Below are 27,892 nucleotides of genomic sequence, written 5' to 3'. Positions count from 1 at the left end.
CTGTTGGACATCACCACCTGTTGAGCATCCCTACCTGTTGGACAGCATCTTTCTGTTGAACAACATCTGTCTGTTCGACAGCACTATCCAGTTGATTAGAAAGAAAAATTAATTGACATATTTCATCAGCAGAGAAAATGAAGCAAAACAAAAACCATCCATTATTCTGCTAAAGACTTACCTGTCAACCGTGGCCAGATGTTGCAAGGTGACTCAACTTTGATCTAACGTACAATCTATGGCTTCAGTTAGCAGTGGAATAATAATGGTTGCAGCATAAACTATCTCTACACTGAGGCAACAGAATGTTCATTAATTCCCGTCTCACACCAAATGACTTTTCATGCGGTTTCACTGGCACGGACAAATTTACAATGTCGGAATAAAATCATTACAGTTGCGCACCTCTATCATCCTGATTGTTTGGTGTAAGGTAAAACTCAGCCCACGCTGTCTTAAGTCAGTCTTTTTTTCATGTTGAAGTTCCGGTAAAATTATCTCATCATCTCATTTCATCAGCCGCTTCTCCAGGATCGGGTCACGATGGTAGCAAGCTAGTAGGGCACTCCAGACGTCCCTCTCCCTAGCAACACCCCCCAGCTCCTCCTGGGGGATCCCAAGACATTACCAGGCCAGACTGAACATGTAGTCCCTCCAGTGAGTTCTGGGTCTACCCCGGGGTCTCATCCCAGTTGGCCGTGCCCGGAAAACCTCCAAAGGAAGGTGCCCAGGAGGCCTCCTGATCAGATGCCCGAACCACCTCAACTGGCTCCTTTCGATGTGAGGGAGCAGCGGCTCTACTCCAAACTCCCTCCGGATGTCTGAGCTCCTCACTCTATCTCTAAGGCTGAGCCCAGACACCCTACAAAGGACACTCATTTCAACCGCTTGTATCCGTGATCTCACCCTTTCGGTCACTACCCAAAGCTCATGACCATAGGTGAGGGTTGGAACGAAGATTTACCGGTAAATTAAGAGCTTTGTCTTCCGGCTCAGCTCCCTCTTCACCACAACGGTCCGGTACAATGTCCACATTACTGTTGATGCTGCACCAATCCACCTGTCAATCTCCCGCTCCATCCTACCCTCACTCGTGAACAAGACCCTGAGATACTTGAACTCCTTCACTTGAGGCAACAACTCATCCCCAACTCTGAGGGAGCAATCCACCATTTTCCAGTAGAGAACCATGGCCTCAGACTTGGAGGTGCTGACTCTCATCCCGGCCATTTCACACTCAGCTGCAAACCGCCCCAGTGTGCGCTTGAGGTCGCGTTCTGATGAAGCCAACAAAACCACATCATCTGCGAAGAGCAGAGATGTTCTGAGGTTCCCAAAATGGACACACTGCTCACCTTGGCTGCGCCTTGAGATCCTGTCCATGAATATCACAAACAGAATTGCAGACAAGGGACAACCTTTGCGGAGTCCGAAGGAGTTAGAACCCACCTCCGATACTCCTGGCCTTACTCCTCTTCCACCTGGTCTCTTGCACACACAGTATACCTGCCTTTCTTTCCATCATATCAGTCAGCTCGTTCCCTTTACCAGTCATAGTGCCAACATTCAAAGTTCCGACTCTCACCTCCACCCTCCTACCCTTCCTCCGCTCCCACTGCCTCTGGACATGCTTTCCCCCTCTCCTTCTCCTTTGCCCAACAGTAGCATAGTTTCCACCGGCACCCTGCTGGCCAACAGTGCCGGTGGCGTTCGTTTGTAACCCAGGTCTCGACCAATCCGGTATGGAAATCCGATTTATGATCCGCATATTTGATTTGGCAAAGATTTTATGCGGGATGCCCTTCCTGACACAACCCTCCCCATTTATCCGGGCTTGGGACCTGCACTAAGAATGCACTGGCTTGTGCATCCTCAGTGGCTGACTTTAACACTCATCCTTTCATTAATTTGTCTCATTTCATTTTTTACAACAGACTTCATTTGTGCTTTTACTCTGCTGTAAATCACTTTGTTATATTTGCTTTAAAAGGTCTTTTATTATTTTCATATTTTTAGTATAATTATTATTTCTATAATACCATTTGAGTATAGAGGGATTCATTGGAGTGTGTGGTTTGCCCCCAGGCTGGCGGAGTCCTCGGTGGACCTGAACCTGAAGCTGATGAGGTGGAGGCTGGTCCCATCTCTGGACCTGGACAAGGTGGTCAACACCAAATGCCTTCTGCTGGGTGCCGGCACGCTGGGCTGCAACGTGGCCCGGACTCTGATGGTAGGAGAGGACAGACCTATTAGCTGTATAGAATATCACCGCTGACCGTCAGATAGCATTAGAGTCATTAGCAGGGTGGAGACAGCCTCTTTAATCAAATTTAACAAAGGGCTGTAATTACAGGTAGAGCCATGTTTGCTTGACAGTATATGTATTCTAGTTTCACAGGAAAAATAATTACAGATGAGTATTTGACTATAAATAAACCTTAATCCTGCAGGCTTGCTTTGCTATCACAGCCGTATACTACACAAGCAAAGTCGCTGACATACGTACAAAGAATTAAAAGTCAGTAAATCCATTCTTTACTGTATTCCTTTCACAAATACATAATACGGTAATGGACACCGGTGGTTCTGTAGCTAGCAGGCACAAGTCATTTTCTCATTAAAATAAAACTGCAGAATTTATTAAGCAACAACAAGTTCAATCTGAAACAGACATCTCACATTAAAAACTCTATTAAAGGTAAATTCCGCTATTGATGCACACAGCGGCTGCTCGCTGCACTTCACTTGGCTTTCATGAAATCCTGTATCTGCTTTGTCTGGTCTCCTGTTCTGCAGGGCTGGGGGGTGAGACACATCACGTTTGTAGACAATGCGAAGATTTCCTACTCAAATCCAGTACGACAGCCTCTGTACGAGTTTGAGGACTGTCTGGCAGGAGGCAAGTCCAAAGCAATGGCAGCCGTCGACCGACTCACCAAAATCTTTCCTGGTGTGGTAAGTAGGATCTGTCTGTCTAGCCATCTGTCTGTCCGTCTCATATTGCATACATGATAATGCAATGTGCTTTACAAGAGAACAGCTTAAATGTATACATACACAATGAAACATTAATGGCTTATCAAAGAAAGGTAAATCAGTTCATCTGGACACAACGTTTATTGACAGATACGTTTCATCATCATCTAAGTGACCTCTTCAGTCTAAACTGACTGCAGGTGTCTACTACTACTACCTTCGGCTGCTCCCGTTAGGGTTCGCCACAGCGGATCATCCGTTTCAATCTCTTCCTGTCTCCTGCATCTTCCTCTGTCACACCAGCCACCTGCATGTCTTCCCTCACCACATCCATAAACCTCCTCTTTTCCTCTTCCCTGGCAGCTCCATATTCAGCATCCTTCTCCCAATATACCCAGCATCTCTCCTCCACACATGTCCAAGCCGTCTCAATCTTGCCTCTCATGCTTTCCCTCCAAACCGTCCAAGCTGAGCGGTCCCTCTAATATAATCGTTCCTAATCCTGTCCTTCTTCATTATTCCCAGTGAAAATCTTAGCATCTTCGACTCTGCCACCTCCAGCTCCGCCTCCTGTCTTTTCATCAGTGCCACTGTCTCCAAACCATACAACATAGCTGGTCTCACAACCATCCTGTAAACCTTCCCTTTAACTCTTGCTGGTACCCTTCTGTCGCAAATCACTCCTGACACTCTTCTCCACCCACCCCACCCTGCCTGCACTCTCTTCTTCACCTCTCTACTGCACTCCCCGTTAATTTGGACAGTTGACCCCAAGTATTTAAAGTCATATGTCTTCGTCACCTCCACTCCTTGCATCCTGACCATTCCACTGTCCTCCCTCTCATTCATCCATAGGTGTTCCATCTTGCTCCTACTGACTTTCATTCCTCTTCTCTCCAGTGCATACCTCCACCTCTCCAGGCTCTCCTCCACCTGCACCCTACTCTCGCTACTGATCACAATGTCATCCGCGAACATCATCGTCCATGGAGACTCCTGCCTGATCTTGTCCATCAACCTGTCCATCACCATTGCAAACAAGAAAGGGCTCAGAGCTGATCCTTGATGTAATCCCACCTCCACCTTGAACCCATCTGTCATTCCAACCACACACCTCACCACTGTCACACTTGCCTCATACATATCCTGCACCACTCCTACATACTTCTCTGCAACTCCTGACTTCCTCATACAATACCACACCTCCTCTCTCAGCACCTGTCGTATGCTTTCTCTAAATCTACAGACACAATGCAACTCTTTCTGGCCTTCTCTATACTTCTCAATCAAAATTCTCAGAGCAAACATCACATCTGTGGTGCTCTTTCATGGCATGAAGCCATACTGCTGCTGCTGATCATCACCTCTCCTCTTAACCTAGCTTCTATTACTCTTTCCCATATCTTCATGCTGTGGCTGATCAACGTTATACCGCTGTAGTTGCTACAGTTGTGCACATCGCCCTTGTTCTTGAAAATCGGTACCAGTATGCTTCTTCTCCACTCCTCAGGCATCCTCTCACTTTCCAAGATTGTGTTAAACAATCTAGTTTAAAAAGTCCACTGCCATCTCCTAAACATCTCCATGCCTCCACAGGTATGTCATCAGGACTGTCAAACTGACTGCAGGTATCCCACCCTTATAAACAATACAGCGACTGCAGGTATCCCACCCGTATAAACAATACAGTAAATACAGTTGCATAACGACTGAAACCAACGACCAATTTCATGTGCAAATATGCAGATGCAAACATGCAACTGCCACCATCTTACAATGCTGTAATTGCAACATTCCCTAATCCTCTGTGAATAGTACAGATGGCCATTGAAACGCTAGTTAATGGTCACGCCCATATTTGCATATGAAACTGGTCGTTGGTTTTGGTCATTCTGTGTCTGTCGCCATCTTAGGGCCCAGACACACCAAACCAACTAACAGTGATGAAGGCCGACTGTTGCGTCACCTCACGTCACCTGCCCTCTGGGCCAAAAAGTAGCATTTGAACACACCGCAAAGACTACAGCCAACGGCCAACTAGCATGTGCGGTCTGCACTGATTTGCTAAGCTGAACAGCCAATCAGAGTGACCTCTCTCACCGACGGGCTCTGCTGATTCAGCATGCTGAGTTGGCCGAAAAGCTGCCGACAGGGGTCCGACTAGTGCTGACGGTGCGGGACACACCGCAAAAACTAGGGTCACAGACGCTCACCGACGGCCAACCATCGGCCTGGTGTGTCAGGGCCCTTACAATGCTGTGATTGTAATGTTGCCAAATCCTCTGTGAATAGTACAGATGGCCTTTGAAGCTCTAGTTAATGTCACACCCAGTTTTGCATATGGAACTGGGCATTGGTTTCAGTCCCTATGCAACTGTATTGTACTGTATTGTCAAGGCTCAGCGTTTTCGGTTTTTATTTTTCAAAGGTATCCAGCATGCCTAATTTCGCCCCAAGAGGACACTTACATAACCTCACACGAACAGGAACAACTTTTGGATCCGTGGAAACATAAAATCCGTGTGAAAAATCTGGGTATTTTTCTGTGAAAATCGGTAAAAACCGAAAACACTGAGCTTTGTGTATGGTTTATAAGGGTGGGGTACCTGCAGTCACTGTATTGTTTATAAGGGTGGGGACACCTGCAGTCACTGTATTGGTTATAAGGGTGGGGACACCTGCAGTCACTGTATTGTTTATAAGGGTGGGGTACCTGCAGTCACTGTATTGGTTATAAGGGTGGGGACACCTGCAGTCACTGTATTGTTTATAAGGGTGGGGTACCTGCAGTCACTGTATTGTTTATAAGGGTGGGGACACCTGCAGTCACTGTATTGTTTATAAGGGTGGGGACACCTGCAGTCACTGTATTATTTATAAGGGTGGGGACACCTGCAGTCACTGTATTGTTTATAAGGGTGGGGACACCTGCAGTCACTGTATTGTTTATAAGGGTGGGACACCTGCAGTCACTATTGTTTATAAGGGTGGGGTACCTGCAGTCACTGTATTGTTTATAAGGGTGGGGTACCTGCAATCAGGTGAGACTGAAGAGGTCACTTAGATGATGATAAAATGTTTCTGTCAATAAACGTTGTGTCCAGATGAACTGATTCAACCTTCTTTGATTTACTTACCTGGATTATTGAGCATGCATCAAGACATACATGGCTTATAGAATATAGTGTATGATAAAATAGATGATACAGTGCTGTGAGAGAGTATTTGCCCCCTCCCTGATTTCCTCTATTTTTGCATATTTGTCACACTAGATGGTTTCAGATCTTCATGCAAAATGTAATGTAAGACAAAGAGAACCTGAGTAAACACAAAATACAGTTTTTAAATGATGATTTCATTCATTGAAGGAAAAAAGTTATCCAACACCCATATCACCCATGTCAAAAAGTAATTGCCCCCCTGAACTTAATAACTGGTTGTTATGGAGCCCGGGAGGTGACATGGATGTCATTTTTTAAGAAAATCACACATGCGACTTACTAACTCGCCCGCGTGCTTTATTGAAGCACCCACATGCTTTAGTATGTCGTAAGCGTGTTTCAAGTAAGTCACACATACACTTTACTAAAGCGCACATGTGTTTTAGTAAGTCACACACGTGATTTAAAGTGAAGAACTAGTGGAGGACGAAGAAGGCCCTTGAGATCCAGCACCTTACAGATGCTGGGGATACAAGAGGCTTCTTCGATGCGATGTCTGACATTGTTGTGTAAGATATCAGATTGTTGTGAAGCGTCTAGCGTGTTGGTGTGGTGTTGTGTGTCTGTCACGTGTCACTCTCAGCCTTCACCACTGGCTAGCAGAAATGCCAACAGGAGAGCCGAGCACGTAAGTCTCTCCCTGCCAGTACACAGCCTCTCTAACAGCAAGCCCTATGTAGCGCCTCCTCGTGGCGAAACACGGTAACTGGGTACACCTTGGACTCTAGCTGAACTACAAGGGACTCGGAGGAGGTCTGGCCCCTAGATGTGTGGTACGCAGGCCCACCGGTGTGTGGATATTCCCTGATGCCCACGAACCACCCCCAGTTATGGGTTAAATTCTGCCTAGTGGATACCTCGGGAGAGGAATAGGCTACGGGAGTAAACCCCTACACAACATCGTCTACAGTGTTGTTGTTTTGTGTTTTTCTTGCCCGTTTGTGTGTGTTTAAGTGGGAGAGTCCTGCTGGCGTCGTGTGTGGCTGCTGCTTCTCCCTCTCGTACCCCCCCTTCCCATCCACCCCTGTATGTCTGTGTTGTCTTTATCTGTTGTCTTGTTTCACCCTGTTTATTGTAAAGTCACTTTGAGTGTTAGAAAAGTGCTATATAAGTTTGATTTATTATTATTAGTATTACTAAAGCAATATATGGTCCCAGCCACTGCCGTCTAGCCCCCCTTTGCTCCAAAGACAGTTACACACTGCTAACAGACGAGTCAATCAAAGAGAGCTGGAAAGCGCACTACCAGGACCTTTTAAACTGGGACTCTAGCCCTGAGATGGATGCCCTTCAACAACCCAAAGAGGAGGGCATGGCAGCACCACTTAGTCTAAGAGAAGTCCAGGATGCCATCAGGAAGATGAAAATCAACAAGGCTGCTGGTCCTGATGGAATACCAGTAGAAGTATTGAGGGCAGGTGGACCTACGCTCCTCAGACATATCCATGCCCTGCTACTTCAAATATGGGAAAAAGAGGACATCCCTGTGCAACTTAGGGATGCACTCATTGTCTCCATCTTTAAGAAAGGGGACAAAGCTGAGTGCGGAAACTACCGTGGCATTTCCCTGCTTTCCACCACAGGGACAGCCCTGGCTAGGGTCTTGACCAACAGAATCCTCCCAATATCAGAGGAAATTCTGCCAGAATCCCAGAGCAGTTTTTGTCCTAAAAGAGACACCAAGGACATGACTTTTACTGCTCGCCAACTCCAAGAAAAAGCTCAGAAACAGAATCAACCATTGTACATGGCCTTTATAGACTTAACCAAAGCATTTGAATCCATAAGCCGCCAAGCACTCTGGCTAGTTCTGTCAAAAATAGGCTACCCTGACAAATATATCAGACTATTATAAGACTACTACATGATAATATGTCAGCTAGAGTACTCCGCAGTTATGGAGACGAGGCAGAGTCCTTCAAGGTCCACACAGGAGTTAAACAAGGCTGTGTCATTGCCCCAACCCTGTTCTCTCTCTTAATTGCCACCATCCTGCGTCTCATGGGCCCCAATCTGCCTCAGGGAGTCAAATCACATATAGGACTGATGGGAATCTTCTTAATATTAACAGATTCAGGGCTAAAAGTAAAACCACTACTACATCCACCGTAGAGCTGTAGTTCACCGATGACAATGCCTTAGTGTTTCTTGTAGAAGAGGAACTACAGAGCATACTGGATGCCTTTGCAAAGGTATACAAGCAGCTCAGCCTGGCCATTAACATAAAAAAGACCCATATCCTCTACCAACCCATACCCAACAGAAATATGCCTGCTCTGCCCCATCCATCTCTGTAGACAACACCAGACTCAAAAATATGGAACAGTTCCAACAGTTCCCATATCTTGACAGCCTTCTCTCCTCCAAAGCAAACATTGACATTGAAATACACACTCGTCTGAGTTGTGCCAGCCGGGCGCTCTCAATATTGAACAAAGGGTTTTTTAAAAACTATGACTTTCAGGCCAGAACAAAAATTCTGGTGTACAAAGCAGTAGTCCTGCCCACCCTACTGTATGGGTCAGAAACCTGGATCACATATAGCAGGCACCTGAAGGCACTTGAGGCATACCAACAGCGATGCCTCAGCAAGATCCTTAAACTCAGCTGGGAGGATAAGCGCACCAACTTCAGCATCCTCAAGGAGGCCAACATGCCTACTATAACTGCCACCATCAACAGCATCAGCTGAGATGTCCTCCACCTGTCTGACTCTTGCCTCTCGAAACATCAAAAGGTTTGGCATCGACCTTAACACCTGGGAACAAGCAGCAAAAAACAGGGAGGCCTGAAGACTGGCTGTCCGTGAGGGTGTTTGGTGCTATAACCATGACCTCCACCGTGCTGCTGAAAACAAGCGCAGACTCAGAAAAGGAGCGAGTTACCACAAAGGCCCAAACCACATCCTCAACCACTTCTTCACACCCTTGCCCACATTGCCCTAAAATATGTGGCTCCAGGATTGATTGGCCTCATGCATATGTATTCTGTCTTGCTCCTACTGACTTCTCCTCCTCTTTAATCTTAAAGCTGTCTTGCCACCCGCTGCGGTGCGTTCAGTGGTCACCATGCATCCATCCATTGATGTGGCTTTTGTAATAAACAAGCTCTTCAGCCTGCTGGCTCCATAATGACTTCCTTCCTGCCGGACAGCAGCTCCTCCTCTTCTCCCTCACCTCCCTCCTCCCACCTGATGTTGACTGGCTGTGATGGGAGTTGCAGGCTGTGTGGTGATCAGACAGGAGATTTCAATTCTATTATTATTCTGTATCTGTCAAATAAGGCTGCACTGTTGTGGCTAAACGATTGTTGGAATTATACTGTAGATCATAATGATGCTCACAGGACAGATTATTGGATTATACATAATTAGTCACAGTAACCATCTTTATCTTACTGAAATCAGTATTCATGATGTTGGAAACAGTTTTAACTGGACTTTAAAAATGGCTCGGAGCAGGTTACCCAGCATGCATTTGTAAGAAGGCCGAGACATCCTGCACAGATCACCAGTCCATTACAAGACACACACCATGTACATGTAAGAACAATTTATATTCTTTAGTACACCTAAAGGCCCAATCTGTGATTTATTTGGCCATGTCCAAGGGAGGTATATTTACACTTGTAATTGAAGCGTTTTAGATGTAAAATAAGCATTTTGTTTATCCTTCTTAACTGATGGTAATGGAAAAATACCTTATAGGTCTCTTTTACTCCAATCTTTACAACACAAGTGATGTGTACAAACCTTCAACAGCATCAGAAAACTTTAGGTTATTTCCGTAACCCTGGTTCTCTGAGTGGCACGAGTGAGACGTCTCACTATGGGATACGCCCCCTCGCGTAATCACAGAAACACTTCTACCATTACGCCAGCCCTGATTGGCTGGCAGCCATGACATCTGCATCAGGGCGCTGTGCCTTATATATGACCGACACGGCGTCACTCGTCATTCAATCACCTCTTCTCGCTTCAGAAGCAAGTAGCAAGAAGCAAGCAACTGATGGTAATTGAAAATACCTTATAGGTCTGTTTTACTCCAGTCTTTACAACACACGTGATGTGTACAAACCTTTCACAGCATCAGAAAACATTAGAAACCATATAAATACCACAGTAAAATCTCAGAGAATTGAATTTATAAGCTTGTTTAAGTACCTAATGGTTTTGAACTCTGATTAAATCACAAACTGAACCTGCCGTTGAAACTTATGGAATTTGAAGAAATGTGATGGACAGGCTGCCGGTATTGACTAAATACATATCAGAACATCACTTTTTCCTAAAACCTGAAGACATCCAGCTAACCTGAAATAGAAAAGAGTTTGTCCCAGCCTCTGACTCTAGTCGTTTTGTCCTCACTGTCTGTCTGTCTGTCTGCCTGTCTGTCTGTCTGTCTGTCCTGTAGAATGCAGAAGGGTACAACATGAGTATACCCATGCCAGGCCACCCCGTGAATTTCTCCGAGGCGACTCTGTCCCAGGCCCAGAAGGATGTGGAGCAGTTGGAGAAGCTGATCTCTCAGCACCATGTAGTCTTCCTGCTGATGGACACTAGAGAGAGCCGCTGGCTGCCAACCGTCATTGCCGCCAGTCAGAGGAAGGTATGGAGGAAGGTCATTCTTTCAGCGGCTCATTCAGGATTGCGGGAGGGGGCTGGAGTCTATGCCAGTGTGTATTGTGCGGAGGGCGGGGGAGGCATTGGGGAGGTCACCAGACCATCACAGGACACACACACTATATATTTATAAAATCCAGTGAGTCAAGTAAATTCTTTATGAGACAGTACAAGCCTGTTTCATGCCATAAGCAATCATCAGCTGTTGATTGCTTATGGCATGAAACAGACTTGTACTGTCTCATAGAGAATTTACTAGAGAATTTACTATATATATGATATATATATATATATATATGTATATGTATATCAGTATATATACTATAATATATTATATATATTATACTAATTCCTTTCCCTCCTTGGTCCAAGAGATGAGCTGATTAGTTAAATCAGGTGGTGTAGTGCATGGTTGGAACAAATACCCGCAGACACTGCGGCCCTCGAGGCCTGGAGTTGGACACCCCTGCTGTACACTACCCGAGCCACTTGATTATGCCTTTCGGTTTTCCTAGCTAGCATTGTACACCCTGCTAGTAAGTGCTGGGCTGCCTCAGGGGTGTCTTCGCACAGCCTGCATCTTGGGATTTGTCTGGTAAGGTAAATCCCTGCCTCAACCAATGTGTCCTACAGATCAAGGTTGTTCCCTTGTATGTATGAGACATGCATATAAGGCAATGACAGATAAAAGCAGTCTAAGTCTACTTGAAAAGTCCTTTGAAAAACGTGTGAATCCATATAAGTTGACCTCAAAAGAGTTTTTCAAATACTTACAAGTCAGACATTGTGTAACAAAAGAGTAATTCCCTTGGTTTTGCTAGCGGTGACCATTCACTAGGAAAATGCTTTCTTCATCATAGGGAGCCTAAACAGTTTGTCTCTAGATTCTACCCTATGCTGTACAAATCAAGATCTAGCACTTTCTCTTCTTTGAAGAGGACTTGATGCTCACTGCTTAACTGTGATATTGAGGATAAACAGTGGGAGAACATTGTGTTACTACCCTCTAAAATGTCTATACGTATAAGGAACTCTACTACAATATCCAGCACAGTGCTTATATAGCTCCCTATATGTAGAGCAAATTGAATGTTAGTTTCCCCAAATTGTCCAAAATGTGAGTCTCATATGGGCGCCAGGCTCCACCGCTTATGGCAATGTACTAACATTCAGGCATGCTGGAGTGAAATATGTGACAAGCTAAGCATACGACTAGGGTTGCAAGTAACTGCTAATCCCGTACTACTTGTCTACTTCAAAACATACCATATTCCAGTCCGCGGTGGTGTAGCGGTCTAAGCATCGGCTTTGTGTCGATGCAGTTGCCCACTGGGGACCGGGGTTCGCGCCCCGGTCTCGTAAGATCCGACTATGGCCGGACTCGATGAAGCAGCAATCATTGGCAACACTGTCTTCGGGAGGGGGGTGGAGTCGGCTTGTGTTCGTCACATGAATGTGTCTCTGGGTGTGTCGGAAAAAGCAGTGGTTCGGCCTGGAGTCGCCTTGTCACAGAAGTGGGGAGCCGTCTCCTTCGAGACTGCCGGCTGGAGAGATGCAGTTGGCGAACGCATGCAGTACGAGGGTGGGTGTTTGAATTAAAATAGGGATCGATTGGCCACTAAATTGGGAGAAAAAAGGGGAAAAATCAGAAATAAATTAAACAAACATACCATATTCCTTGGATGGACATTAGCGGACATTGTAGCCTCTTCTGATGTTGGCAAGAACGGCAGTTATAGTGAAATGGACTGGAGATGATCCACCACCTGTAAGGCGGTGGGAGTTTATGATCACAGATGTACTGAAATTAGAAATACAACTTATTCAAAACTGGGGAAGGCTGTAGGAGAGATTAGGGCTTCGTAGCATATCGAACATGATGTGACCATTGGCGTGGTATGTTGAGATACACTTGTATTTGTTTTCCTTTCTTGAAAAGTCAATGGTATTGTATTTCCTTTTATGCATGTATTTATAGGTATCACTTTTCTCCTCTCCTCCAACGCTGTATGTAAGAAACAATCGAGACCGGCTGTATGTGTCGCCATTGTCATGATAAACCCCAGTGAAGCGCTTCCATGCCGTTACGTCACTGACGGGCACTTTTCAGAGACATACGGAGACTGCGCAGTGTTATGGCTACTAACGGGGGGGGGGGGGCTGGTTCCCATCGATGCAGAGAACGGAAATGGAGTAGAGAACGGTCAACTGAGCATGCGCGAAATGCCTCTACCACGCCTCCACACGCCCCGCGTAGCATCCAGGCTCTAGGATTGTAGGAAGACCCGCCCCTACTCTGCTCTGATTAGCTAACTTTAACCCTAACCCCGCCCTAACCCTAACCTACCCTACCCAAACAACGGAGGCAACGAGTACTTGCGCATGCTCAGTTGGCCGTTGTCTGCATCGATGGGAACTAGCCTCTACCCTCACGGGGGGGAGGGGGTCATCATCCCTACGCCGTGGAGACGGATCATGCTGCAAATCGTGATGGTTTCCCTTTAACACTAGAACGACCGGGATTTCACTCCTACCTAAAACGACCGTGGGCGGTCAAAATGACCGCTGGTTTTTAAGCTCTATATTCTGTCAAGGTAAATACCCAAATTAAGAAATTGATGCATCACATATGTTAGTGTGTCTGTTAAGAAACGACTGACAGCAAAATTAACATTTTAACAACTTTAATACTGTTCTTCGAACAGTTTGAAATGGCCGCTGTCCAACGCCTGTAAACGCTGCAGCGCCTCGGTGGTGGTCATGGCGCGTCTGTACCCAGGCATGTTGGAATAACGCCGGGAGAACAAAATGGAAAACACACCTTGCGGCTCTAACAAGGCTACCAAACCCTCTCGGGCGGGGGTGAATAAAGGATTCGGATTCGGATTCTGAGAAACAAAAACGTGAAATGTAAAAAAACAAAAACTGAACGATGCGAAGGAAATGACGCGACAACACGTGATCATGACGCTACAACACGTGATCATGACGCGCACGAAGACGCGGGAGTTCCGGGCGGTCATTTTGACGGCTCAGGTAGGTAGGTAGGTTTTCGGTAGGTCTTTAACTATTTTGGTGAAATTGATGTAAAACCAATTTTAATGCGAATATAGGCAGTTTTAGGAACATTCGCGGAGCGGCGGGTCTGTATCTCTTTTTCACGAAGTTATTGAAGTTTGAAAATCCAAAATGGCCGCCGTGGTCTTCTAGATCAGTGGTTCTCAACCTTTTTGGGGTCCTGGACCCCCTGCGTATTTTTGATCTACCCTGAGGACCCCTCCACCTGATCTTGGGGGAGGGGGGTTGCAGTTTGATAGAAACAGTAGAAACTGCATTTTAAATTGCATTATAGCATTTATTCACTCTTTGGGGCAAAAATAAGAGCTTTCAGTTGTAACTTAGATATAGTTAACAAAACAGAATTCTTATGCAGAAACTTTCAGATATATGTAACAACACAGAATATGTATTCAGTAACTTTCAGATATAGTTAACAAAACAGAATATGTATTCAGTAACTTTCAGATATATGTAACAAAACAGAATATCTATTCAGTAACTTTCAGATATATGTAACAAAACAGAATATCTATTCAGTAACTTTCAGATACATGTAACAACACAGAATATGTATTCAGTAGCTTTCAGATATATGTAACAAAACAGAATATCTATTCAGTAACTTTCAGATATATGTAACAAAACAGAATATGTATTCAGTAACTTTCAGATATGTGTAACAACACAGAATATGTATTCAGTAACTTTCAGATATATGTAACAACACAGAATATGTATTCAGTAACTTTCAGATATATGTAACAACAGAATTTTTATGCAGTAACTTTTAACAATGCAAACGGGAGCGAGATCTCTTATTAAAATACAATAAATTACACTTGTGAAACAGATTTAATTAGAGAAAAAAGTCCTGTTACCCTTTATAGTTTAGGTAGATAAAGGTCTCAGTCACATTTGAGTAAAATAATCCTATTTCTATAAATGCCACAGGATCTTTTTTTTAAAGATATTTTATTTTCACGGACCCCTTGCAGTTACACCACGGACCACTAGGGGTCCGCGGACCCCCGGTTGAGAAACACTGGTCTAGTGGTTGTTAAGCTCCGGGCTTTGTTTGGGGACAGTTTCAATATTTAGTTTGTTTTCATATTTCATAGGCCTCGTTACGTTTGTTAGATGAGCAATAAGTGTTTTCCGTTTTGTTTTTCAGGTCATATTTTAACCTCAAGTTCGACCACGTCTCTGAAGTTTAGATTGTTTAAAATAGTATCATAGTTGTTAAAATGTTAATTTTAGTGTCAGTCGTTTCCTAACAAACATGCTAACATATGCAATGCGTTAATATCTCAGTTGGGTATTTACCTTGACACAATATAGAGTTTAAAAACCGTGGTCGTTTTACGTAGAACTTATGATACATTTTTTTGTGCAATTGATCTAAAACTCATTTTAATGCAAATATGTGCAATTTGCGGAGCATTTGGGGAGCGGCAGGTGTGCATCTTTCTTTTCTTTTCACAAAGTTATCAAACTTTGTGAAAAGCCAAAAGCGTCACAATGACTGCCTGCCTTGGTGGTTCTAGCGGATTAAAGAAATACTCAGAAATGAATAAATAAACGCACATCTGTAACCCTACCAGCCGGGTGGGTCTCTAGATCAATGCACTGGCAAGGTTTCCCATAAACTGATGTATACTCAATTTAAATGGCTTGAGGGTTTTGTTCTTCAAATGTTTGCCTTCAACTGGATTCAGTTAACTGCCACGTTAGCATGTAAAGCATCAAACAGCCTTGATGCTCTCATGTTCTGGCCTTGTTAACACTTGGATTTGATTTCCTCACACGTACACAGATGCCAGTTTGTTTTAGAAAGTCTGCATAAATCTGGAAAAAAAGCCAAGGAATGGAAAATCAAAACTGAAGCTTTCAGTCTGTTGTGCCTGATTCCAGCCGACTGACTCATCTCATCCTGATGCGGTGGCCCTCCCTGCATCTCTTTCATGAGATGTTTGTCTGGTTTCACATCCCGTAAACTGGAACTCAGCATCAGTTTTTATTTCTGTTCTTGGAAATTGAACTTGCTGTGAGATAATGTGGACCAAAATATCTTGGCTGGCTGAAGTTGTGCTATCTGCTAGGCAACAATAGCTTGCTGAACTCTCCGTCAGCAAACGGGAACTTTTCAAGTCTCCAGTGGTATTGGTGACAACTCATTAGGTGGTCGAGAGGCTTCGGAAGTGCTGATTGTTTTCTTAACGTCATCTTAATGGCTGGGCTGCCTCAGCTGAGAACTAACTCGTCTGCTGCTTTCTATAACCGGTGATGTTTCAAAGCTACCTGAATAATCCCAATTATTCCCCAAGCTTCTCGGAAATGTACTCTAGCTAATCAACAATTCACTTCTAATTAGTTGAGTTAATTGGAGTGTATCTGGCGTTTGGATTTGGTTTGTGTTGGAAGAACCGATAGTCCTCCAACACATTGGAGTCCTCCAACAATAGTTTAATTGTCCTCAATTAAACTATTATTGGTTTTTGTTTTGTTTCATTGATAAAGCACATTTTGTACATGAAAGTGAGGGTGAATGGAGGGAGTTTGGGAGGTGAAGGGAGTGTTTTAAAAGAGAATGCTCTCTTTCCTTTTGACACTGACCCAAATTTTAACTCTTCTCTCTTTCCTTCCCTTTGTCTGCCTCTCTCCATCTCTCCCTCCATCACACATTGCCCCGCTTTCTGTTTTCCTCTCTGTATCTCTGTCGTCCTGTGAATCTCTATCTTTCTGTCTGTATCGCTCTCTTTCTCTCGCTCTAGCTGGTTGTGAATGCAGCTCTGGGCTTTGACACCTTCGTAGTGATGAGACATGGCCTGAAGAAACCCCCTGCCAATCAGGATCTGCCTGCAGGGACAGACTCCTCCCCCTCCTGTTCTTCCACTTCTTCTTCCTCGTCCACTCCAGCAGGATCCATCCCAGCTGTCCCAGCGTCCTCTTTGTTCTCCAACATTCCGGGCCACAAACTGGGCTGCTACTTCTGCAACGATGTGGTGGCACCGGGTGATGTAAGGGACTCTCTGTCCTCTCTCTCTCTCTCTCTCTCTCTCTCTCTCTCTCTCTCTCTCTCTCTCTCTCTCTCTCTCTCTCTCTCTCTCTCTCTCTCTCTCTCTCTCTCTCTCTCTGTCTCTCTCTCACACACACACACACACACACTAAACACACATCTGGTTTTCTGTCCACATTGTAGGGCTGCACAATTAAATGATTATTAATCGTGTTCACGATTTTGGCTTCCCACAATTAAATGAACACGATTGACTGTGATATTGACGTTTAAAATGCGTGCTCCACTCATGCAATGCTCCGCTGCATGCCAAATCAAGCGCTTCCTAAACTAACTGCCTGACCAATCACAGCTGTTCCCTGTAAGTGCCAACCCTGCAGCAGCAGCCTGTGCAAAAATATTGTGGTTGTTGCAGCTGAAGGCCAGAGTAGACGAGTAAGGGCAAAATGAATATCACGTGTCTGGAGCAGAAGGCGAAGAGATAGTCCCTCGAAACGGATCATCATCCCTTGTTTGGAAGTATTTTGGATGTAGGGCAAGTGATATCAACCAAGAACAAGCCGTATGCAAAGAGTGCCGTAGAATTGTGTGTGCGCCACAGAGTAACACAACTAATCTTTTCAGTCACCTGAAAAAACACCACAAACTTCAGTACAATGAATGCATGAAGGCCAATAAGAGTAACGTTGCTAACGTTAGCTGACTGAATCCCCATCCCTGTCCAACATCACCTCAGACAACCAAAACAGCAACCCTGTACAGCTCGTCACCGTATCCATCCAGCTCCCAAAGACAGACTGAAATAATCAATGCAGTCTCACTCCATTTGGCCAAAGATGTGTGTCCAACAAACACTGAGCAATGAAGGATTCGGGAAAATGGTCAACACACTGGACAAAAGTTACGCGATCCCCTCACACGACTATTTTTCCAAAGTGGCATTACCTGCGCCATATGCAAAACGTCGAGGGGAAATAGAGAGGGATGTCACAGCTGTCGGGTACTTGGCGACTACCACTGACCTGTGGTCAAGCAGAACAATGGAGCCGTACTTGAGCCTGACAATTCCATTACATCCACGGTGATTTTAAAATGAATAGTCGATGCTTGCAAACATCATTTTCCCCACGAGACCACACAGAATAATTTTAAAAGAAAATATATTTTGTCCCTAAAATCAATGAATAATCATGATAACTAATCGTAATCTCAATATTGATCAAAATAATTGTGATTATAATTTTGGCCATAATCGTGCAGCCGTACCACATTGAAAGTTTATGTTAGAAGCAAAATTGTGCTTCTTTAACCCCAAGCCCTGAAGTTAATCCTGATCTTAACCCCTTAACCTATTCTAATGCCTAACCTTAACACTAGACCTTAACCGAACCATAATCCCAATCCTAGCTCGTCCTAAACCTAAACCCTAGCCCAGAAATAACCCTTTCACATGAAGGAACCTAAAATAAAGTGGATATAAAAGTCTACACACCCCTGGTAAAATGGCAGGTTTTTGTGATGTAAAAAAAATGAAACCAAGATAAATCATGACAGAAGTTTACACTTTTTTTTTTAAATTGCAACCTATAAAATTCAAGTGAAAAACAAACAAACCTTTTAGGGGGAAAAAAGAAAAGTAAAAAATTTAGAATAACCTGGTTGCATAAGTGTGAACACCCCTAAACTAAAGCTTGGTTGAAACATCTTTTGATTTTATTACAGCACTCAGTCTTTTTGGGTAAGAGTCCATCAGCTTGGCACATCTTGACTTGGCAGTATTTTCCCACTCTTCCTTGCAAAATGCTCTAGAGCCATCAGATTGTGAAGACATCTCCTGTGCACCGCCCTCTTCAGGTCACCCCACAGATTTTGTATTGGATTCAGGTCTGGCTGGGCCACTCCAAAATGTTGATCTTCTTTTGGCGAATCCATTCCTTTGTTGATTTGGATGTGTGCTTTTGTTCGTTGTCGTGCTGAAAGGTGAAATTCCTCTTCAGCTTCATCTTTCTAGCAGACACCTTAAGGTTTTTACCAAAATCGACTGGTATTTGGAGCTATTCATGATTCCCTCCACCTTGACTAAAGCCCCAGTTTCGGCTGAAGAAAACCAGTTCCAAAGTCTGAGGCTGCCGCCACCACGTTTCACCGTGGGTCTGCTGTTCTTCTAGTGGTGTGCTGTGTTTTTTTGCCAAACACCTTTTGGAATTGTGACCAAAAAGCTCAACCGTGGTCTCATCAGACTATAACACATTTTCACCACATGGTTTTGGGAGACGGGGCGGCACAGTGGCGCAGTGGTTAGCACGGTTGCCACACAGCAAGAGGGTCCTGGGTTCGAGCCCCGGGGTAGTCCAACCTTGGGCGTCATCCTCTGTGTGGAGTTTGCATGTTCTCCCCCGTGTCTGTGTGGGTTTCCTCCCACAGTTTTCTGTTTTCTATTTTTAAGTGCTTTTACTGTATATATTGTGCTGTCTGTTTTCTTTTTACAGAGTTCTTAACTGTTGATTGTCAGTTGTATATTGCAAATTGGAACGCATGTGTACCTGTTGTATTTTGTTGTTTGCACATCTCGGGGTTCGTACCTTTTTTCATTTCACTGCACTCGGGACTTGTACTTGTGTGTACATGACAAATAAAACTCTTGAATCTTGAATCATTCCAAAGACGTGTAGGTCAGGTGACTCGGTCATACTAAATTGTCCCTAGGTGTGTGTGTGTGTGTGTGTGTGTGTGTGTACATGTTTAGCTATCGATAGCAAAACCTGACAGCACGTACCTCGTGTGGACATTTCAGAGGTCCTCACAAGGAAAAGGGTCTATTTTAGGGTTAGGACTTGGTTTTAGGGTTACAGTTAGAATTAGGTTAAGGTTAAGGTTAGGGTAAGAGTTAGGGTTAGGTGTGTAGTTTGTGTTGTTAAGGTTAGAGTTAAGGGCTAGGAAATGAATGTAGTCAATGAGGGGTCCACACGAGGATAGTGAGACACGACTGTGTGTGTGTGGGTGTTTGGGGGCCCTGTGATGGCCTGGCGGCCTGTCCAGGGTGTCTCCCCACCTGCTGCCCAATGACTGCTGGGATAGGCCCCAGCATCCCCGCGACCCTGTGAGCAGGATAAGCAGTTTGGATAATGGATGGATGGTTTTGGAAGACAGGATGTAGCTTTTTGCAAAATTTAGCCGAGCTTGGATGTTTTGCTTTTTTTCATGTGAAAATGCTTCCGTCTTGCCACTCTACACCATAGCCCAGACATATGAAGAATACAGGAGATTGTTGTCACATGTAGGCAGCAACCAGGGCTCGCCAGAAGTTCCTGCAGCTCCTTTAATGTTACCGTAGACCTCATGGCAGCCTCCCTGACCAGTTTTCTCCTTGTCTTCTCATCAATTTGAAGGGATGTCTTGTTCTTGGTAACGTCACTGTTGTACCATATTTTCTTCACTTTTTGATGATGGTCAGTCACCCTGGCTGGCGTTTGTTTCCTTGGACAGCGATTTTTTTGTTTAGTTTGGATTTATGTGTTAGTTTGGATATGTGTGTTCGTGTATTTTTTGGATGTGTTTTGTCTTTATGTTGTATCGTATCACACATCAACTGTCATATCACATTGACTACGTATCACATCAACTATCGTATCGCATCGACTGTCGTATCACATCAGCTATGGCATCGCATCGACTATCGTATCACATCGACTATCGTATCACGTCAGACGCTGTCTGTCCACACTGAAGCTGTCATGTAATCAGCTGTGCACTGGAGATCAGACTGGAGATGTTCCTCATCCATCACACAGCACTTCTCAATGCCAGCGACAAGAGGTCAATAGAAACGGGGCGTCCGACAAAGGTTCAGTTCAAAATGGCACGCAGTGTCATGGTGTGTCGCTCGCAGACGTCCCAATAGAAAATAAGGCAATCAAACTGATTTAGTTGCTGACGCTCACTCACGTTGCATACAGTTAGGACACGGGAGTTTCGGCTTTCTTGGCACGATACATCTTCCATTAGTGGCAGCACCTTAATTGAGCCGGGTCTATATGAATTATCAAGCTGTGAATAATCAAATAACGGAAGGCCTTGATACTCATATCTTAATTTTTTATTTTTTATCATACTGATGACTGTTATTTCTCAAAGCGATCCTTTTTCAGTCTGAACTTCTAGAGTTAAATGTGTGTAAATCTTCTGCCATGTATTTCAACCAAACACCTCAGCTGTAGAACACCTCCACTGATTCCAGAAAGGATTGCTGTTTCGTTACTGTTGAAGACATGTCGTTGAATTGTTTTGCTCATAATCCGTTTTTTACTCTATCATTTTTTGTTTTTTGTTGTTGTGTTTTTGTTGGCGGGGGTCAGTCGACCAGGGATCGAACCCTGGACCAGCAGTGCACAGTCAGCAGACCTGGTCTGGCCATGATCGCTGGAGCGCTGGCAGTGGAGCTAATGGTATCTATTCTACAGCACAGCGAAAGGTGAGCAAACGATTAACTTGCAAAATAGGTTAGAGGTCATATCCAGTCGTAATAGGGTTGGGAGGTGTAATGGTAATACGGTAACCAGGTATCTCAAATTATGATGGGGTCCATTTCAGCACCGATGTAAACTTTCTGTACCAATTTTATATAATAAACTGTGAGCTAACTGTTCATCCTTCACATTCACAACCAACTATAACAAGTGCTTTAGCTACTACTACTTTCGGCTGCTCCTGTTAGGGGGCGCCACAGTGGATCATCCATTTCCATCTCTTCCTGTCCTCTGCATCTTCCTCTGTCACACCAGCCACCTGCATGTCCTCCCTCACCACATCCATAAACCTCCTCTTTGGCCTTCTTCTTCTCCTCTTCCCTGGCAGCTCCATATTCAGCATCCTTCTCCCAGTATACCCAGCATCTCTCCTCCACTCATGTCCAAACCATCTCAATCTTGTCTCTCTTGCTTTGTCTCCAAACCGTCCAACCTGAGCTGTCCCTCTAATATACTCGTTCCTAATCCTGTCCTCCTCCATCACTCCAAATGAAAATCTTATCATCTACACCTCTGCCACCTCCAGCTCCACCTCCTGTCTTTTCATCAGTGCCACTGTCTCCAAACCATACAACATAGCTGGTCTCACTACCATCTTGTAAACCTTCCCTTTAACTCTTGCTGGTACCCTTCTGTCACAAATCACTCCTGACACTCTTCTCCACCCACTCCACCCTGCCTGCACTCTCTTCTTCACCTCTCTTCTGCACTCCCCGTTACTTTGGACAGTTGACCCCAAGTATTTAAACTCATATGCCTTCGTCACCTCTACTCCTTGCATCCTCACCATTCCACTGTCCTCCCTCTCATTCACACATATGTATTCCATTTATTGGCATAACATCTTGTTAATATTATTACTCAGTACAATATTCCGAATAGAATACTATATGTCAAAACTGTATGATATGAATAATGTATAAATATTCTATATCATATACATTGTATAATAGAAATACTGTATAATACAGTGAAAACTGTTTTGTAATAGATGCATTTCCCATTTCCTTGCTGTTGTAAATTTCTATGTCATCAAGAAGGTGCTGCAGATGGTAGCCTTGGGTCTACACTCTCTTGTGCTTTTTCTGCTTCTGTTTATTTGTTTAGTTTCCGACACTCACTCACTGTTCATATGCAGCAGGGAAGAACTTTTAAGCTTCCAACTGTCCACTGGACAAACTGGCTTTGTGGCTTTCCCTCCCTCTTTTTCCCCCCAATTGTATCTGGCCAATTACTCCACTCTTCCGAGCCGTCCTGGTCGCTGCTCCATCTCCTCTGCTGATCCGGGGAGGGCTGCAGACTACCACATGCCTCCTCCGATACATGTGGAGTCGCCAGCCGCTTCTTTTCACCTGACAGTGAGGAGTTTCCCCAGGGGGACGTAGCGCGTGGGAGGATCACGCTCTTCCCCCCAGTTCCCCTCCCCCCCCGAACAGGCACCCTGACCGACCAGAGAGGCGCTAGTGCAGCGACCAGGAAACATCCTGCATCCCACCCGCAGACACGGCCAATTGTGTCTGTAGGGACGCCCGACCAAGCCGGAGGTGACACGGGGATTCGAAGTGGCGATCCCCGTGTCAGTTAGGACAGGGGTTCCCAAACTTTTCCATGCCAAGGACCCCTTAATAGCCGTAGCCTCTGGCTGGGGGGCCCCCTATTGCAACATGGCTTAAAAAAAATTAAATTACACTGGCAAATATCAAAAATCAAACATACAGCTTCTTAATGTTTCCTTATTTTTATGAATGCAATATTAATTTAATTTACATTTCAAATAATTTCTCAGTTATATTATATTCAATATTCTTTTATTAACTAAACATTCATTGTCATTTGTGCTTTACAATATTTATCAACAGTTCTTTCTTTTAGTATTTTTTTCTTTCTTATTATTCATTTAATTTCCCCAAATTACTATTCAATATTTTTTATTTTTTTATTGTAAACACTGGACACGACCGTGCTCTCGTCCAGCTGAAGTGTAAAATACTCGCTGGCTCTCACCTGTTCCAAAAGCTGAACGGACACGTCCTGAGCCATGTCACCTGTCCGCCGGCTCACGGAATTGTCGGAGAGTGGTACAGTGTTGATTTTGCTGGCGGCATCCTCACCAAGCAATTCTCTGACAATATATTTGGTAGCTGGTAGAATCAATTCTTCTCCAGTTGTGTGCGGTTTCTTAGCACGGGCAATGTGGTATGAGGCCAAAAGGGATGCCTGCGATGCCCGTTCAGAAAGCGTAGCTTGCTGCCCGAAAGTAGCCGGCTGCCTGGCCAGATGTTGTTCTTTTCGCTTGAAAAATTCTACTGATTTGTCGGCCTCGGACGGGTGCTTTTGCTTCAAGTGTCGTTCAAGTTTAGACGGCTTCAAACACTCATTCGAGAGGGTCTCGAGGCAGAGAACACATTTAGGAATATCCTGTCCATTTTTACTTGCGGATGTAAAGCCATACTTAATGTACGCTTGGTCGTATCTTCTTCGCGTTTTAGTTGGCCAGGAGTTCCGTGTTCGTGCATTTTTTGCAGCTGAGCTGCTGCCTCCAGTCTGCTCATTACTGTCTCCAGTCTGCTTGTCTGACGTTTTTCTCTTCAAAAACTTCTACATTATTTTAAGCTAGCACCAGCTAACTAGCTAAATTCCACAGCCACCGAAAAAAGCTAACATTAGCTTGCTAGCGCAAGCAGCAGTTGTAAGCTAACTTGTGATTTGATTAACACGCTCGGGCAGCAGTTAGCAGCTAAATGTCATGCTCTGACTGACAGGCAGATGGTTAGTTATTTATTGGCTGTGATTGAAAGAAGGGCATGGCAAAGGATTTATAACAATTGATATTTTATTTTAAACCGGCACAATAATCTTATGAATTGAATTTGAACTGAAATTTATTTTTTGATATATTTAATGTTCTTTTATTATTAGTTTTTTTTTAACTGTATTTTTCATTTTCCTCTCCTGGACCTCCTAGTGCCTCCTGGCGGCCCCCAAGGGGGCCGCAGCCCCCCACTTTGAAAACCCGGGAGTTAGGACACTCTTGATGGTGCATCTGTAAAAGTTGCAGTTTATGCCAAACTCCCTCAACCTGTGGAGAAAAGGAGCCATTGCCTCGCTGCCTTGGCGATAATGCCGGTGTGGTGTGACCAGGTCAGGTCCTTGCACCGGCGTTGTCGTCAAGGTGGCGCGACTGGAAATCAATGGTAGTTAGACATTGTGAACGTCTCAGGGTGACACTTGTGTGTGTTTTCGTCATTCAAGTGATTTTATTCACTATGCGGTGCAAACAATGACTACTTTTTCCTCTCTCCATCATTCCTCAAAGGACTTAACAATGACTCACAGTTCACACAGCTTTGTGTTTCTGACAGAGCGGCATTTCCTCTAAAGTCAGACACTCAAGGAGGAGCTTTCATATGAGAGTGTGTGTGTGTGTGTCCGTGTGTCCGTGTGTGTGTGTGTGTGTGTGTGTGTGTGTGAGAGAGAGAGAGAGTTTTTTTCTTCATAGAAACACTGTTTATCTTGTAAATATGGACACATTTTAATGTTCAAGCTTGCAGGACCTGTCACTCACGTGTTTTTGAGCAGATGAGTTTTAATATCTTGAGAACATTATGATTACGGTCCTTGTATAACCAAAGTTAGAGCTGTCTCCGCATTCTCGACACAAAGTCAAACACGTTTTCAATGGGTGTTGGACTCCACCGAGGTTGTCCCTTGTCTCCGATTCTGTTTGTGATATTCTTTGACAGGATCTCAAGGCGCAGCCAAGGTGAGCAATGTGTCCGTTTTGGGAACCTCGGAACATCTCTGCTCTTCGCAGATGATGTGGTTTTGTTGGCTTCATCAGAACGCGACCTCCAGTGCACACTGGGGCGGTTTGCAGCTGAGTGTGAAATGGCCGGGATGAGAGTCAGCACTAATAAGTCTGAGGCCATGGTTCTCTACTGGAAAATGGTGGATTGCTCCCTCCAGGTTGGGGATGAGTTGTTGCCTCAAGTGAAGGAGTTCAAGTATCTCGGGGTCTTGTTCACGAGTGAGGGTAGGATGGAGCGGGAGATTGACAGGTGGATTGGTGCAGCATCAGCAGTAACATGGACATTGTACCGGACCGTTGTGGTGAAGAGGGAGCTGAGCTGGAAGGCAAAGCTCTCAATTTACCAGTCAATCTTCGTTCCAACCCTCTCCTATGGTCATGAGCTTTGGGTAGTGACCGAAAGGGTGAGATCGCGGATACAAGTAGCTGAAATGAGTTTCCTCCGTAGGGTGTCTGGGCTCAGCCTTAGAGATAGGGTGAGGAGCTCGGGCATCCAGAGGGAGCTCGGAGTAGAGCCGCTACTCCTTCACGTCGAAAGAAGCCAGTGGAGGTGGTTCGGACATCTGATCAGGATGCCTCCTGGGTGCCTTCCTTTGGAGGTTTTCCGGGTACGGCCAACTGGGAGGAGACCCTGGGGTAGACCCAGAACCCGCTGGAGGGACTACATGTCCAATCTGGCCTGGGAGTGCCTAGGGATCCCCCAGGAGGAGCTGGAGGGTGTTGCTAGGGAGAGGGACATCTGGAGTGCCCTACTTAGCTTGGTGCCACCGTGACCCGACCCCAGAGAAGCGGCTGAAGATGAATGAATGAATGAGAACATTATGAATAACGTAGATATTTTTCAATGCCTTTTATAGCTCAACCGGTGATTTAATTTCTTGATTCATTTGTAAGCAACAATATTCGATTACTAATGAAATGTACGTACCTTCAATGCCACTTGCTGCTGTGTGGTAAAAGATGATGACGTGCTTCCAACTGTGGCCGGACTCGATGAAACAAACTTTGTCTCTCTGTGTGTCTATATCTATAATCTATATCTATATATCTACATCTATATTTATCTATAATCTATATATCTATATGTTTATCTCTGTGTCTCTGTCCAGTGGGTATGCTGTGGCCAGCAGCAGTGATGACAGAATGAATGAACCTCCTACTTCCCTGGGCCTGGTGCCACATCAGGTCAGTACACATACACATACACACACACTCGCACACACTCACACTCTCTCTCTCTCTCTCTCTCTCTCTCTCTCTCTCTCTCTCTCTCTCTCTCTCTCTCTCTCTCTCTCTCTCTCTCTCTCTCTCTCTCTCTCTCTCTCTCTCTCTCTCTCTCTCTCTCTCTCTCACACACGCACACACAACACCGCTGTGTTGTCTCATAGTAGTTGAAAATACAGACAGAGAATAACTGATGAGAGTTACTGAGTCAAGACTATTGGATAGTGAGGAAAAACAGAATGCACCATTTAAAAGCATTTCCTTTTTTTGGGGGGGGGGGGTTTCCCGCCTTTTTCTCCCAATTATAATTGGCCAATCACCCCATTCCAAGCTGTCCCAGTCGCTGCTTCTGCCCCTCTGCTGATCCGGGGAGGGCTGCAGACTACCACATGCCTCCTCCCGTACATGTGGAGTCACAGCCACTTCTTTTCACCTGACAGTGAGGAGTTTCACCAGGGGGACATAGTACATGGGAGGATCACGCTATTCCCCCCAGTTATCCCTCACCCCTGGACAGGTGCCCCAACCGACCAGAGGAGGCGCTAGTGCAGCGACCAGGACACAAACCCACATCCGGCTTCCCACCCGCAGACACGGCCAGTTGTGTCTGTAGAGACGCCCGACCAAGACGGCGGTAACACGGGGATTCAAACCGGCGATCCCCGTGTTGGTAGGCAACGGAACAGACCGCTATGCCACCTGGGCACCCCCACAGTATTATCATAGATAATATGCTCTAGCTTAGTGTCAGCAGCTGCATACCATACAGTTAGTCATGTGATGACCACAGCGGACACTTCTAATTCTTTACAAGTGTTCGCCGCCTGAGAGCAGGGCGTAAGTAGTAAACTGAGAATTACTGGAATGAAAGCTACATGCTTGGTGACCATAAGACATCATCATTCCCGAAAGGCTTAAAATGACATCATCAGATGTTAACCCCATCTAGCGCAAAAATAATTCAAACCACTGGCATAGCGTTGGCGGGGCTGACGGTGCGGTGCATAGTAAACTGTTAATGCTGTGTAGGAAGTCTACAGGAGTCTCAGATAGTTATTTGAACAGTTTATTTTTATTGCCTTTAAACAGAAATGCGGTACTAGAGATAAACCCCCACCCTCAGTGAACACCAGCAGTGCTAGTGACGGTACTTTGATGGGGCATGATACGATGCAGACCAGACAGGAATGAACTCGGATTCATTAGTTTGAATACAGTACATGCCTTTTATAGGAGAAAGTAAATGTGATTAGCTCATGAACCAAAGCAAGGTTCCCCTCTACTTTTGCACTATTTCAAGTGGTATTAGAGATTAATCAGTCAATGCTGATTTAGCAGATATATACCGTCAAATTAGGAGCAAATACAGAACAGCGGTTTGGTCGTTGATAATGATTGAAAATTAATTGGTGGACCCTTTGAAGCAAATACAGCAATGCA

At 44.9% G+C, this 27,892-nt stretch overlaps 1 protein-coding gene across 3 annotated transcripts in view; it reads left to right on the top strand.

Moving 5' to 3' along the window:
* Positions 1-27,892, top strand: part of atg7 (ATG7 autophagy related 7 homolog (S. cerevisiae)) — a 149,138-nt gene that overhangs the window by 30,055 nt on the left and 91,191 nt on the right. For all 3 annotated transcript variants that reach the window (XM_056273159.1, XM_056273161.1, XM_056273160.1), the window contains exons 11-16: positions 2,086-2,230; positions 2,797-2,955; positions 10,610-10,804; positions 16,650-16,895; positions 21,250-21,365; positions 26,338-26,413. In XM_056273159.1, the coding sequence (XP_056129134.1) occupies positions 2,086-2,230; positions 2,797-2,955; positions 10,610-10,804; positions 16,650-16,895; positions 21,250-21,365; positions 26,338-26,413 (937 nt within the window). The remainder of the gene's footprint in view (positions 1-2,085; positions 2,231-2,796; positions 2,956-10,609; positions 10,805-16,649; positions 16,896-21,249; positions 21,366-26,337; positions 26,414-27,892) is intronic.

Source organism: Lampris incognitus, chromosome 2 (genome assembly GCF_029633865.1).
Source record: "Lampris incognitus isolate fLamInc1 chromosome 2, fLamInc1.hap2, whole genome shotgun sequence".
In the NCBI taxonomy this organism is placed as follows: Eukaryota; Metazoa; Chordata; class Actinopteri; order Lampriformes; family Lampridae; genus Lampris; species Lampris incognitus.
The sequence above is the reverse complement of the archived record's forward strand: the minus strand, read 5'-3'. Positions and strand labels throughout refer to the sequence as shown.